General features: G+C 38.0%; 1 protein-coding gene across 9 annotated transcripts in view; it reads right to left on the bottom strand.

Annotated features, from left to right (window-relative positions):
- Window positions 1-9,733, bottom strand: part of EPHA5 (EPH receptor A5) — a 407,780-nt gene extending 398,047 nt beyond the window's left edge. For 7 of the 9 annotated variants that reach the window (XM_049886190.1, XM_049886191.1, XM_049886192.1 and 4 more), the window contains exon 1: window positions 8,850-9,733. In XM_049886190.1, the coding sequence (XP_049742147.1) occupies window positions 8,850-9,036 (187 nt within the window). In that variant the 5' untranslated portion in view covers window positions 9,037-9,733. Of the gene's footprint in view, window positions 1-6,717; window positions 6,781-8,709; window positions 8,785-8,849 lie in introns of those variants that run through there. The other 2 variants (XM_049886194.1, XM_049886193.1) reach the window with 2 other exon arrangements.
- Window positions 9,734-16,213: the final 6,480 nt, after the last annotated feature.

Below are 16,213 nucleotides of genomic sequence, written 5' to 3'. Positions count from 1 at the left end.
CAAACCTGTGGAATTAAGGAGGTTCTTTGCTGTTATTTTGTTGTTGCCTCTCTCTCTTCCAGAGAAACCAAATATGATAGAATCTAGACATGTTTAAAATCCTTCAGACACAGCAGTTTCCAACTATTTTCTACCTAGGAAGTCTGGCTCTAACCCTTTTAGGAAACTTGTTAAAATCCTAGGAAGCAGAGTTCTACTCTGACACACTAGGAGTCTCCATCTAAGGCAACTGATGTTTGTGTGTGTGTGTGTGTGTGTGTGTGTGTGTGTGGGTTGGGGGAGTGTTACATTGTCTAGAGTGAAACTCTTGAGTAAAAAGAATGTCTACTACCATCTTCCACAGGACTGTGATGTAGGCCTCACCATTCATGTCAGTCTACAAGGTGAGGACTTTGGGTGAAAGCTAAAACTTAGCTAACAGAGAGAGCTCCCGCTGTGGACTGTGGGCTGAACTGGTGCCAGCCAGATCTACCTGATGAGTTTGTTTTACCACAGAGAAGACATCAGCAAGCATCCTGGAACTGGAAGGTACAGCCTCGGCAAGTACATAAGTGAGCTATCTTATAAGAAAAGCGAAACTGCAGAAACATCGTAAACTCTTGTACTTCTGATTTATGAATTAAGTGAAAATATATGACTGGATTTGACACAATCTATTATTTACCCTTAGGGACTGGATCCCATGATTTATTTAAGCAAGAATGTATGGTTTTAACACCTGATTTGAAATCATGACTTTCTCTGGAGTGTTGGTACTTAGAAAATTACAGGCATGGGCTCTTACCTTCTGATCTTGTTTTTTGATTTTGTATAAAGGGAATGTCTGATATATATATATGGAAACCCTGGTGGCATAGTGGTTAAGTGCTATGGCTGCTAACCAAAGGGTCGGCAGCTCGAATCCGCCAGGCACTCCTTGGAAACTCTATGGGGCAGTTCTTCTCTGTCCTATAGGTTCGCTATGAGTCGGGATCGACTCGATGACACTGGGTTTTGGTTATATATATATATATATATATACATATATATATATGTGTGTGTGGAGAGAAAGGAAACCCTCGTGGCGTAGTGATTAAGTGCTACAGCTGCTAACCAAAGAGTTGGCAGTTCGAATCTGCCAGGCTCTCCTTGGAAACTCTATGCGGCAGTTCTTCTCTGTCCTATATGGTCGCTATGAGTTGGAATTGACTCGATGGCACTGGGTTTGGTTTTGTTTGGTAGAGAGAAAGACAGAGAGCTAGGCAGACATTAAAACAAGGGTGAGGAATTAATATAAGAGAAGAAGTTACCCACCACAGAGTAAGGGAACAGACTGTATTTTCTCTAAATCTTCCAATACTTAGCCCAAAACATGTTTCCAAGTGGGAACATTTTCTCTAAAAGCATATGCACAATATTTCAGTCCTCAAGTTTGGTTCTTTGATTTTATAATGAAATCATTTACTTAAGAGAGTTAGGGGCCCAGTTTATTTGGAGCTGAAGATGTGTGGTGGATGGAGAAGATAGCTTGAGGAAGAATCCAACAACTAAAACACAATCAGAATTTTCACAGACTTTTTTAATCCTACTTGTTTAATTGGTGGGGTGTCTAAAGCCACAAGTGTTTGGTATGAATCAACAAAATGGTAGGCCTAATAGGGAAATAGAAGAAGAAGAAGAAGAAAAACTAAATGGACAAAACATAACTGAAGAGCTATTATTTTTCTCTTTAGCTTGGGTTTCATATTATCAGAATCATGGTGAGACTAAAAATTAGAATGTGTGCGTGTGTGTAGGTATGTGCATTGGTGTGTGGGTACGGTATTTTTTATATAAGATAAAAATAACACCAAACACCTTTTTAATATCTAGTGTATGGTGATACCCCTGATATTCCTCCATACCCTTTCTTCCAGCCTCACCACAATCTTTACACACACCTAAACACCTGTCCATGTGCCCACACATACACACAGACATCCCAGCCAAGTTACTGCCCTCTGCTTAATAAATGCACCGCAATTAAAGTCATCAAGACTGAATCAAATCAAGCTGCAGAAGAAAAATATGTATGACCTAAGACTACTTTTGATTAACAGGGGTTTCTATTTTCTCCCACAGTTTAAGAAACAATTTAAATAATATTAGTAAAATAGCACACGAGCTGAGCAATGACTAAAGGCTGTGGACTCTGTAGGAAAAGACATGGTAGAATAAAGTTTGATTATGAACAGGTCGTACTAAGTTTTCTCTAACTGGAATACAATGTAAATTGTACTCTAAAGGCAAAGCTCACACACATTTTAGAGGGTTCTCAGGCAATTTTTAAACAGCAGAAATGACCCCTTATGTTTCCTTTCAATCACTACAGATAAAAAATAATTTCAAATACTAATATTAAATGACAGTTAATAAATGTCAACATACTGAACCACAGAGTATTTTAAAAGCTCTAAATGTGACACCTTCTAAATCACGATTTCATTTCATGATTTTGGAACACCTGGGATTCTAATTAGGGATGGTAGATGAAAAATTTAAGCTTTCAAGGGAAAAAAAAAAAAACGAGCAAGACCATAAATTACTGCACCTTTCATCATTTCATCAGACACAAATCTAATTCTGAATTAGATTTGTGTCTGATGGGGTTTTTTTGGTTTTCTTTTTTTCTTTTCCTTTATTTTTTACTTTAGACTATCACATTATGTAGGGTAAGTTTCTTTTTTCTTTAAGATGGTAAAGAAAGATACGTGGGAATATAAAAATCTACTCTCTTCAAATCCATTATTAGAATTATGTTTTAAAACCTCCAATTAAATATTTTCTATTGTTATTATGATATGAATTTTAAATTAGAGCTGTACCTTGATTTTACGGGATCAGAGTAAATGGAATAAATAAATCCTATATACATTAAATTGATACTGTCTTGAGACAGATGCAAATTCCAATCAAAATTTAATCTTCAAGAATATTTGTAGCATGAATTTGTAACTTGATTTTTAAATAGCTATTTCATAGTATAATTTTTGGCATCAGTGATCCCACTATTTTGGTCAAAAATTTTTCATTGCAAGAATAATTTGCATATACTAATAAATGCATTATCAAAAACATGCTATTGTACAAAATTTGGATTTAAATTTTTTACATTGGAGTTCATTTTTGCCTTCTTCAAACATTTTAAAACATATTTCAATAACTCTGAGTGTAGAAATGTCTGGAAAGTCAGAAACTAAAAAACTAGGTGTAATCTCTAAGTACTCAACCAAATTGTTTTGGATGTTCTAAATGAAACACTTAAACATTTCAAATCAAATCAATAATTCAGTCAAAATTTACACAGTAGATAATAGTCAAATATTCCAGTTTTCCAATTGGTAGTGCTTTCAAAATTGTTAAGAATATATCAGAAATTCTCCCAAGATATGCATTTATTTTCCTGTATCTCACAGAATAAAAAGATTTTGCTGATTATTTTAAAAACATATATTACTAAAGATTTAAAGAATATATGAACCATTTCAGACTCTGTTCACAAAGCCTTTAGAACTCATTTTGCTTTCATTTATCTTTATATTCATACATATGTATACCAATTAGACTGAGGTAGAACTTATTACTATAGTTTTCAATAATCAATGAGCAGCACTGAATATTCAAGTTTCAGTTAATTCTGACACTTTATGAAAACCATTTTATAACTCTTTTGAGATTTTAAAAATTCCCAAAAGTCTGTAAATAATTAGGTACCTCTACTAATTTAAATTCAATCTATTCATTAGTAATTAAGTATATTTTCTAATGTAAACTGAAAAAATAATGTATAAACAGTTATGAATACTTTGCACAATATAATCTCTTCTTAAAGATATAAACAAAACATTTCTTTGTTTTTTTCAGAAAAGAACATTAAATTTGCCTTCTAAAAGGAATATAAGTTAAAATAATCATACACATGATACTATATTTTATACAGTCAAAAGTAGAAAAGTTTCTTCTAAATGAAAGATAAATTAGCCATCGAAGCAAATACATTTAAAAAGCACTCTAAACAAAGGAGAGTTATGAGGCAGCACCAAGCAACAAAAATGTAGTTTGAATAAGTAAAGCATAGGCATTTTCTACCAGTAGCATTATTTTGTAAAGTCTAATATTTAATTATGAAAACCCTGGTGATGTAGTGGTTAAGTGCTAAGCTGCTAACCAAAGGGTTGGCAGTTCGAATCTGCCAGGCGCTCCTTGGAAACCGTATCGGGCAGTTCTACTCTGTCCTATAGGGTCGCTGTGAGTCAGAATCGACTCGATGGCACTGGGTTTGGGTTTTTTTTTGGTAATATTTAATTAAATAGTTTGATAATGTTTGTCTATAAATATCTGTATTACCTCAGTTTGATATTTTCTGTAAAGATTAAAAAAAGATAAAAAAAAATTTTGAAAAGTTAGCACATAAGCCAACTGGTCATGTTTTGTATAGCACTAATAAGATAAAAAATGATATTTTTAAATATAAAAAGTGAACTCTTTTCACATACCAATTATATTCTATGTAGATTGAAATGAAATAACCACCACTCATCTGTCACTTTTTCATACTGTGGTGGCTTGCATGTTGCTATGACGCTGGAAGCTATGCCACTGGTATTTCAAATACCAGCAGGATTACCCAAGGTGGGGCTTCCAGACTAAAACAGACTAGGAAGAAAGGCCTGTGACTCCAGAGCAACTAACAAGATTGAAATAAAATATTAACAGTATTTATAGATGATGATACTACAACAAGGATAATTTTAATCAAAGGAGAAATCTCCATTGTAAATGTAAGCCATTTCCTACTTTTTTCTCTGCTTTATATGAGGAAATTAAATAATCTTACCTGTCACCCTGATACCTAAGGTTTTGTGTACCTCAAAACAAAACAAAAAAAATCTTAAAATCTCAAAACCCAGTCCCCCTTTTGATAGTTTGTAAAGCAAAAAGCCAAAACTCTTCATGGCCTCCTTTAATTCCAACAATTTATAATTTCAACAGGAGTAATAGCTCTTTTTTTGTTCACTAGCATCCTGGTGAGGGAATGATTTTACCGTCTCTTTTCTGTGGGGTCCTCCAGGCTTATCTGAAAGGAAATGAATTACAACAGGATGACAAGGCCACAAAACTGAGCCATTTAGTATTACAAATGTAAAATGTCATCCAGTCTGTTTTATGGGCCCGGTCCTATTATAAACCAAAAGAAAGAAAACCCTAAAACAAACTTTCTTCCTTTTCTCTCTTTCCCGTGAAAACACATATACAATTTTATGATTGTTTTCTAACAGTTTAGCTGTTTTTACCCTTACGTGGTTTTTCCCAGAGCCCCTCTATCCCTTTTTCTCAAATACACAAACATGCGGAGACAAGAAACTGGACTTTTCATAAACAAACTGCTGACAACTGTCAGAAGCACTTTATTGGGACATTACCGACTGTAGCCTCAATGAATTAAGCTTGATTCACTGCTTGGGAATCATTTTCAATGCAGAGCTGTTCAGCAGTAATTGGCCAAGAATCCCTGCTGCAAAAAGCACTTGTCAAATAATGCTTGTTTACAAATATATCTCCAGACAGTAAAAAAGTGGCAGTTACTGACTAAGTTCAGGGCCACCACTAAATTTCATAACAGTAGACATGCCTTTTTACTTACTAAATCTGTTAAAATTTTCATTTGTTGATATACTTGCTAATAGTTGTCCTGCCATCAATATGAAACAAATTTCTTCCTAAATATGCCTCTGAATTATGTTTTAAATTTTGTGTATTATAATGTAGTTCAAGGTTTCTTCTGCATGTAATTTATTCCTAATGTAATAAGACAACTAAGAATACATATTTCTCTTCTTGTAAATTCTTTAGAATTCAAGCTAAAGAGTAAAGTTTCCTCTTATTGTCTCTTATCCAAAATATTCTAACTGTCAAGTTATATCAGCACAAGGTTGATATGTATGTTTGGCTTTTTCTGTTTAATTTTTCTCATTTATGACTACCAAAGTACACTTTAAAAATGATTAGAATACTAATTTTTGTATGTAAACTCAAATTTATTTCATTTGCCTTGAAAGATTTTTTCTCAAGAATATTCTTATTATACATATATGTAACATACATATATATATACACACAGTACAGTCTAAGAAATCACTAAACATCTATGGGTTGCAGACAGCGAAGTTTACAAGAGCAAGTACTAATGAATACAATGGATACATCACATCTCTCTTGCCCTGATCATCCCCAAAATTTACAAACTAGTTTAAAAGCTCTACTCCACTCCCTAAATAAACAAATTAACTGCTGTTTATAAATACATCAATATATTTTCGCTGTTTGATTTATAACAGCACTGGCATGGAGAAATAAAAAGAACGTCAATTTTACAGAGGAACAGAAACACAGGTCCTGGATGACACTAATGGAAAGACGGAAAACTGTACAACACTGGTGAGATGAGGGCAGCACAGCCACAGATATTAGTAAGATTTTATTGTTAATTATGTAAAAGAGTGACATGTTACAAAACGTGCCCCAAACAGCAGGCACATTTTTATTCTTGGTGACTTCAGAATACTGAGAGGTAAACTTGTGCTCAATTTTGGTTAGGTATCTCCCCAAATCCTGTTTCACGTTAGCCTGAATTCTGCTGTGTTTGACTGGCTGGAGGTCAGGCAATCTGCGTTAAATCTGTAGTATCAAACAGCCTACCTGCCATAGTATCCCGTACTTAACACAACTTTAGAAGACCAATGCTCTTCCCTTCCTTCCTTCCAGTTCCTTCTGGCTTCTTTCCCTCCCCGCACACCCTCGCCCTTGTTTCTAATCAGCATCACCAACCCTGAGCCTTTACTTCTTCACTTCACCAAGAGCGACTCCCTTTCATCTCTACATAAATGCCACGCCCCCATCACACCTGGAGAAACAGACTTGAAATATAACAGAAACACGCAAGGATCATATTATCACTATTAAACTTCTTTAAATCTAAACCAGGATATCTGTCCCCTTCCGTTAAATAGGACATTTAATAAAAAGACCCCAAACCTATTAAAACCCTCCTGGCATAAAAAAGGGAAACCCTGGTGGCGTAGTGGTTAAGAGCTATGGCTGCTAACCAAAACGTCGGCAGTTGGAATCACCAGGAACTCCCTGGAAACCCTATGGGAGGTTCTACTCTCTCCTATAGGGTCTGTATGAGTCGGAACCGACTGGGCGGCAACTTGTACGGGTTGGCACTAAAAGACTGAATCAAACAAGGGATGTTAATATAAAGACTACGACTTCAGAAAACACTTATTCGACTTAATTTTATTGGGAAAGGGAATGTAAATTGCTTGGTTTAGGCATGGGGATATATGTATACACACACATACACACACATATATATTTACACACTTACATGCATCCTCCTTAAATCAGATTTTACAAAATAAACTTAGGCGTTAAAGAGAAAATTCATGGTGGGCGGGCGTCTCTGTTCTGCTTTTGCACCGTTTCTTGGAAACTGGCAGCGCTCGAAATCAGCTCAGCGCCTTACCCTACAGCCTAGATTGAACCCGTGGAAGTCACGGGGACATGCAGGACTCTGCCGCGGCTGCTTCATCTTTTCGTTCCAGCGTCCCCTGCTCTACGAATGAAAGGAATTCTACTAGGTTCTGCTCCTCACACAACCCATCCGAGCCTCAAATTGAAACCCCATCCTACCACCCTAGAGCATAGGGTTTTCAGAGCTTTCGTTGTGTAGCTGACCCCTCAATCATAGCCCTGATCCGAATCTAAAATGCTGACCTCCTACCCTCATAGGAATGCGCCCTTGAGCTGAGACTCGAGCGCAGTCCCGTGTGATCAAAGAGCGAGCTAGGCTAGAGACCCGGAGGCCAAAGGCTGAGGACCTTGCCACCCGCCGGCGGAGGCACTGCGCACCTCCCCAGGAGGAGCGAGCGCCATACAGGTGTCGCTCCCTCTGTCAGCCCCGCACTCTCAGAGGAAGGCGGGGACAGCCTTCCAGGTCCGGCGCGCAGGATTGGGGGTGGGAAAGGCCGGCTGGGGACTCCAGAATCCGGAGCTGAGCTTTTTCCTCTCTGAAACCCGGGAGACATTCCCCCATGGGTTCCAGCGGCAACTTGCTGGCAGCGACACTCTCTCCCTCACCCTCCGCATCCCACCTTCCCGCCTTTTCAGGGCAGTCTCCTTTTTTTTTTCTTTTTTTTTTTTTTTTCCCCTCCTTGGTGTGATCAAGAGCCTCCCAAACCAACGGTGTGGGGTGCCTTCTGTTTTTCGCCATCCACCTCCCAAGAAAAATAAATGCTCATACCACCCACCCCAGAATAGCAGCTGGTGATGCCCTAAATAACAACTCTCAGTGGGAACTTTCCCGCAAAATAAAAGCATTCGGCCGCCCCCACAACGTTTTTCATCACCTGCCTCAAATAACGGTTTCTAAAAGCCCCACCGCTCCCTCGATCCTTGTAGCTGTGCTCCAAACAGCTCCCACTCTTTCAAGCCCGAAATATCACTTCCCCACGCGCTTCAAGTGAGACCCAGCCGCACCCAGCCTCCCGGTGCTGGTCTCAGTCCCCTCTCTCCCCCTGGCTTCCAACTTTCAGCCCCCCAACCAGTCCCTGTCCACATGCAGGTTCCTCCTCCACCACTCCCGCAGCTAATGTCAAACAATGCAACCAGAGACAGTAGAAAGCGAACCATAAATGTAAATTCGAGGCGAAGAGTGAGATTAAGTCGGCTACAGCTGCGTCCAGAGAGCCGCGACCTGTGCTCTCAGGCCCCGCCTTGCCTCTCCGACCCTGGTCGCCGCGGTCCCCCCCCCACCCCCATCTCCCTACCTTCGTTGCTGGGGCTGGCCAGGAGGGTCCGGAGCGCGGCGCACAGGAGAAGGCAAGTCCAGAGAGGGGCCCTGCGAGGTGCGGAGTAGCAGCCGGCCAGAGACGCAGGAGTGCTGGGGTAGTCGCTGCCGCCACCGCCGCCCAGGGGCCGCCGGCGCCCCGCGCCCCGGGGCCCCGAGCCCCGCATTTTCTCCTCGCCTCCTCCGCCGCTGTCCGGCGCGGCTCAGTACCAGTCTTCGGCCTCCGGGAGAGGGCGAGGGAGACGCAGGGTTCCTCCTTGTCCCTTGTGGGTCCTTCGCCTACTGGCACGCAGCTCCTCCAAATGCGGGAACAACGGATCCGCTGAGACGGCTGAAGTTTGCTCCTGGCTTCTCTGAAGAGCCCTCCCCTCCAGGAGGGTTCAATAAAATGCTAGTTATGGTTGCTCGGGCAGTGCCGGAAGGGGCTCAAGGGTGTCGAGAAGGTCTCGCGTCCCGTGCCTTTGCTTCTTAAGACTTTTTAAGGATTGAAGTTTTTAAAATGCCACTGGGAGGAAAAGGTAAAGGTTCCTTTTCAGTCTTTAGGACTGAAGTGGACGAGTGTAAGGAAGACAAGTCATCTGAAGTCGAGACGAAATCCCCAGTAAAAAGGAGAAACGAGGAAGGTGGCTAAGGATAAAGGGAGAGGACTTGAGAATTTTGGTGTGGGGAAAGAAGAGAGAGGCGAGAAGAGAAAAAAAGATCCCGAGAGTTCAAAGCGGTTGGCAGAAGGCAAGAGCTGCGGGCTGAGTGCTGACGAGGGGGAGGTACTGACGGCGGCGAGCGCGCAGAAGCGCGGAGCCCGGCTGCAGCGGCCCGGAGCTGCTGCCGTTCCTTCTGCTCGAGGGGGAGGCGGTGCGTGCGCGGCTGGGAAGGCGAGGTGGAAACTGCACCGCCGCTGCGCGCTCCTGCTGTGTCTGGAGCTCCGTCGTCTCCACTCTGCGCCTCCCACCCCCTTCCCTCCTCCTCTTCCCAGCTCCACCGCCCTCTGCTGCTCGCAGCCTCGCCAGTGAGAATCTACTCTAAGTGTGAGTTGCTTAGACGAAGTCACACACCCACGGAGGGAAGTAATCTGAAGGCTGCCGTGGTGAGTGTTGCTAGCGGTCTCCGGGAAAGGCACGTCTTCCTCCCCGGATAATTAGGGCGAAGAATCCCCCTGACGACGCCTGCGAGGACCGGGATTCCCGGGAGGCGGAAGGGAAAACAGCTCTGGCTCTCCCCGCAGCACTTAAGAGAAGCGGATCCCTTGGTTTGGCACATTGCCTGCTCCCCATCACAAGCTTGTGGCACCAACAACCTTGTTGTCACATAGCCGCGCTTTCGCGGGCTTTGCTGGTCCGTGGCTAGTTTCTTAAACACCCCATATCGCTCACTGTTAATGACCATTTCTATTCTTCCTGTAGTTTTGCGGCTGGAACGGGATTATTACGCAACATTTTCTTCAGAACCAAATTGCAGAATATCTAAATACAGAGACGTTAGCTATGTTTTAGGTTTAACGGAATAAATAGAATTTGGCTATTGAGGTTTATAGTGTGCTAGGTACTTTAAGATGTCACGATTTAATTCATTAATTTTATTGAGATGTTTTAGGATTTTAGAAATTATATGGTATGCAGGTACATGCAATTAATTCCAGTTAAAAACATGGGTCAGATGATTTCAGTGTTTTGTTGTTGTTTGTTTCCTTTTTTTTTTTGGTGTAAGTATATTTTTTTGTGTTCTACATGGAAAGTCTTTCAAATTGATAAGGAAAAAAAAAAACACTTTAAAATGTTAAACTTTCTGTGCTTTGCCTCTACTGTGTCTTCTGCCTTAATATTTTTTCCTCAACTGTCTCATTCATTCTTTCAAAGAAATTAATCTGAAGGGCAGTTTTATAGATTGAGGGAAGAGTGAGAGACTGCAAAAGAAGCATCTACAAAAAAGTGTCATTGTAGAAATAAGGCTATCTCATTTAATTTTGGTGTGTGGTAACTACTGTAAAGATTGATCTTGCATTCTCACCTAAAAGAGGTGAACAGTCACCAGCTTGACATCTAGAGTGTGGTTGCCTCCACAATAAAATTCTCATAATCTTTAGCTGATGACATTTGTTGTTTGTTTAAATATTTGCAATAAAGCTGAAGAATAAAACAGCAAAGATGCAATTTTGGAAAGAGGCAGCAGCTCATCTTTGATTTTTTTTTTCCTTAAATGTTTTGGCATCAGAAGTCTGAAAGCAGCTTTTTTCTGTTTTAATGTGCTCCAAATGCATGAGGCAAATTGAGAGGAATGGCAGTGAATCGGTCTTTCAATTGGGCAAAAAGCCTCACAGTAAGTTGGAAAGTTAAAATTTATGTTTCTATTTGAAGACCATTAAGAATGTAAGCCCCTCTCCCCACATTTATAGCCGAGTTACTTAACAATATCTAAATAGAATACCAACTACTTTAATTAAAGCCTAGTGATATGTAATAAAGCTAATATGAGACACAGGCAGTTCAATGGGCCTTTGAGCTACTTGCTTTACTTCGGTAGGCCTCAGTATCCTCATCAATAAAATTGAGACTTTAAAGAAAATTATTTTCAAGCTCCCTTCTTCTCTATTCTGTACATTTCTATGTTACTGCCCTGCTCATCTATCTTTAGTTATTTACTATTGACTACAAAATAAATGAATTTCTTTAGCCTAGCATTTAAAACCTTCCACTACAAAGGGCTTAATTTTTTTAGTTTCATTAAAATTTGTAGCTCAATATTCCCATTAACTGCCTCATACCTCTGTTTTTTACTCATGCCTCTCCATTCTGCAGAATTTCCACCTCCAGAAAATATTTAATACATACACATTGTTCCCATCTTCTTACCTAGTTTCCAAGGACAGCCCAATGGTACTAAAGCCTGATTCCTGCTTTTCCCGGGAGGAAATGACTTGACCCTCCTCCTCAGTATCCAAAGATTTATGGTTTATGTCAATTAAAACAATGAAATATTTCTGAATGGGAAACTTGAACAAAGTATTCAACTTCCACATATGTGTGTGTGTATATATATATATACATATATATGAAAGATAGTGTATATATATATATATATATATATATATATATATATATATATATATATCTTAGACCCCTGGTGGTGCAGTGGTTAAGAGCTCGACTGCTAACCAAATAGTTGGTAGTTTCAATCCACCAGCCTCTCCTTGTAAACTCTATGGGACAATTCTACTCTTTCCTATAGAGTCGCTATGAGTTGGAATTGACTCGATGGCAGTTGGTTATATATATCTGAGAGAGTGAGAGAATTTAAACTAGGAATATTAAAGAAAACCTGGGACACTGATGACTATGATAAGTAATTGTATGATCTCCTATCCAAGGTTACTAACTCCTTAAGTGACTCAGAATAAAAAAAAAAAAAAAATCCTTTGTATTTGCCACCTTAAATAGCAGCCGTCTTTCACTTGGCTATTTAATAAATATTTATTACATATCTTCAAAAAAACGAATTGCTGTAAAATGAAGCCCAGTAAAAGTTATTTTTTGTTCTAATGAGAATTTATCAAGAAGACAGCGAAGGAGGTTTGCCTTGAGCTTCAAATTCTAAGATCTTTTATTTGGACATGTGTTGATTTCTTGGCATGTGAATGTATGTATTATACTTACCTTGTACCTTGGAATTGCATGAAAACTAAATGTGTTTTTTCCTCCATACTTACTGCTTTGCACATCAGTAGTGGTTTGGGTGTGCTATTGTTTTCATTTCTCATTGTTTGCCATGGCTGCTATGGCAGCGAAAGTTCAACATGGCTGCTGTTTTCCTAGGTTTCTGACTGGATCTGGCTTTAGTACTAACATTTCATGAAGAAAGAGTATTCAGAGTCACCTTGATTAGGCACCTCGAAGGTTTACTATCTTATATAAGGTTTTAATATTATTAGTAAGTTCAATGTATTAATAAGCTTTGATGTCTCTTCATTGTATTCAAAACAGAAAAATACAAAATACAGGAGGACTTGCTAGTACTTACTAAAGACTTGCAATGTGAAAGGTATTTGATGATCTTTTTACATTATTGTATTAAATGCTCACCCTTCAACCATGATATTGGTGTAATTATTACCCCCATGTTAATAATGAAAATTCTGAAGAAACAAGATTAGATGTTCTGAGTGATCTCATAACTGGTAAGACTTGAGGATTTTAATCCATTGCTGGTGCTGACTCTATTTGAGAAATAAATTGAGAAAATTATAATGAAACAAAAGTAAATAATACATTTAATAACCAGTTGGTCAAAAAAAAAAGGAAAGAAAAAAGTCTACTCAAAAATTCTGCGTTAATATGAGCAATTAATAGATAAATATTATAATTTTCAGGTTCATTTAAATCCAAAAGCAACTAAATAATATAAAAAAAAATAATATAGTACAGACCAAATAATTTAATAGGAGAAAACAAGAAACTAAGCATCCTAAAATAAGCATTACTTAGAGAAAAAGACATACATATGTGGTTTGTGTACAATGGACATAATGGACCAATTAAAAAAAATAACAAGATTTAGGTCTGTGAACAGGTAATATTAGAATAAACAGATGGCACAAAGCCCATGTAAAAAAAAAAAGCATGGTAAAAAACATAAGCAACAGTGTTTACAAAAAAGCCAAAACTCCTTAATTCATGTATCACTTTTCCCTAAATTATTTTATAATCTTAGCTCTTTTTGAAAACCCTGGTGGCGTAGTGGTTAAGTGCTACGGCTGCCAACCAAAGGGTCGGCAATTTGAATCCGCCAGGCACTCCTTGGAAACTCTATGGGGGCAGTTCTTCTCTGTCCTATAGGGTCGCTATAAGTCGGAATCAACTCGATGGCACTGGGTTTGGTTTTGGTTTTTTAGCTCTTTTTAATATATAATTGTGTTCAATGTTTTTGTCACCTAGTTACATTCTCTCTTTGGAACAATTTGAGGGGGAAAAAAAGGCAAAGAAAAAATTTAATCCAAAGAAGATATAATAATTTCTATAAGGTATTATACTCAAAGAAGTAAATTTTTCAGGTCCGTGTTTTATAGAAGAGGCTAGATACATGGTAATGTTAATTTTGATCACAGAGAATATCAAAATATCTTGATCCCAAAGGTAAATATTAACTAAACTATATTTAAGCAATCAATAGCTCTTCAAGTTTACAACTGAGATAATGTCAATATATTCATTACTTAACTTGTTTAATTTTAATTTATTAACATAAAAACAAACATTTTTATTTTATTTTAATATTCATTCAGGATTTTTTTTTTAAGATTTTTTTCTGACTTCCTAAAATCCTCTTTTTACTAATGACCCATATTTTGACTAATAATGTTAATTTTATTTAAATTTAATCAGTTATCAGTTGCATGTTTAATTTAAAAAATAATAATACCATTTTATAAGGTAAGAAAGGTTTAATTATATAAATTATTCCATTACTTAACAGTATGTTACAGTAGTACTCATCAGAAACCTCGCATATTAAAAATGCTCATATCATAGCACTTGTTTTCTTCTTTTTTCTATGAGTATTGAGAACAGAATAAAATTCTCACAGTATTCAGGATTATTAATAGATGATTTTATAGCAAAGAAAAGGGAGCAAAATGCTCAGCACAATTATAGTTAACCAAAGAACCAATAACAGATTTTGTTGTTGATGGTGGTTTATTCTTTAATCATTCTTATACTAGTGAGTTAAAAAAAAAAAATTTTTTTTTTTTTTTTAGGATTGTCAAATTTGCAACATTGATTAGGCCAAGATTGCTGTAGCTTATGATGAGCCAAATTAACTTTCTGGGAAGTTCTTTGGTTATTGTTTGCCCCCAGCATCTTAGACAAATAGCATTATACAAATATGGGCATTGAAATAAAAAGGACTTTCATGGCTGAGGAAGTAGAAATAAGTACACAAGAGTCAGAAGATACAGATGCCGCTATTGTGTGAGTGGTTCACTTTGCTAAAAATTCCACTTGTTCTAATCCATCTTCTGGATTCTGGAGTCATTTGATAATATGTGAAGAATAAACTATAATATTTTTCATATTCAGAGGAGGACTTTTTTATTAAACTTCATATACTGACATGAAATCCATAGGCAATCCACCTATACAAGCATATATTTTATAACTGGCTTTGATTTGCTGAGAGGTGATAAATTTGCTCAATGGTATAAATAAAAAAGAAATTTACATGCGACCAGCCTTGGAGACCACTGTTGATTGTCCATGGAACAGATTAGGTAAATTTAGCAATAAAAATCTCATGTCCTTGGAACACAAGAGAGAATCCCTGATGGAGCAGGAGAAGAGAGGGATACAGATCTCAAATTCTCGTAAAAAGACCAGGCTACGTGGTCTGACTGAGACTAGGGAGACCATGTAGGTCAGGGTCCCCAGACCCTTTGTTAGCCCAAGATGGGAACCATTCCTGAAGCCAACTCTCCAGCCAGGGATTGGATTGATCTGTAGGGTAAATAATGATTCTGGTGAGGAGTGAGCTTCTTGGCTCAAGTAGACACAGGAGACTATGTGGGCAGTTGTCTGGAGGTGAGAAGGTAGAGGGGAACAGGAGCTAATTGAATGGACAAGGGGAATACAGGGAGGAGAGGAGGAATGTGCTGTCTCATTAGGGGGAGAGCAGCTAAGAGTACATAGCAAGGTGTGTACAACTGTTTGTATGAGAGGCTGACTTGATTTGTGAGCTTTCACTTAAAAGCACAATAAATAAATTAATTAATTTAAAAAATCTCATATCCTCTCACACTCTACTTGCGGGAAATTAATCTGGAACATCCTTTTTAGGGTGGGGAGTTGCATTATATCATCATTTAAAATGTTGGAAGTTTTAGATCCAGCAATTACACTTTAAAAGTATAAGCAAATGAACTAATTAAGGTGAGCCAAAAGTTTAAGATAATATGTTTCTAATCTACAAAAATTGGAAGAACGCTAATGTTCAATAAGAAATTTCAAATATAGGATATCTGTATATTAGAATATAATGAAACCATTGAAATCCTTGGATGCATGTTGATGTACATAAAAGGATAATTCTAAAATATCAAGTTATGAAGACACAATATAAGTTTAAATGATTTCTTTTAGGTTTGGAAAGCTATATGTCATTAATAATATTTGTATGTGGCTGGTGGGATATTTAGGATTTCTCTTTCAACTTTTTAACTTTATATTTTCTACACTTAGCATTTATTACTTGTATAACAAGAGAACATATGTATTAAAGAAATCTAAAAGAAAATGTGTATGCCCTCACGCACATACAAAACAAAAGCAGGCCAGGAAAAGTTAAAGAAAGGGAGATAGG

This window comes from Elephas maximus, chromosome 5, assembly GCF_024166365.1.
Source record: "Elephas maximus indicus isolate mEleMax1 chromosome 5, mEleMax1 primary haplotype, whole genome shotgun sequence".
In the NCBI taxonomy this organism is placed as follows: domain Eukaryota; kingdom Metazoa; phylum Chordata; class Mammalia; order Proboscidea; family Elephantidae; genus Elephas; species Elephas maximus.
This window is presented reverse-complemented; position numbering and strand designations above follow the sequence as displayed.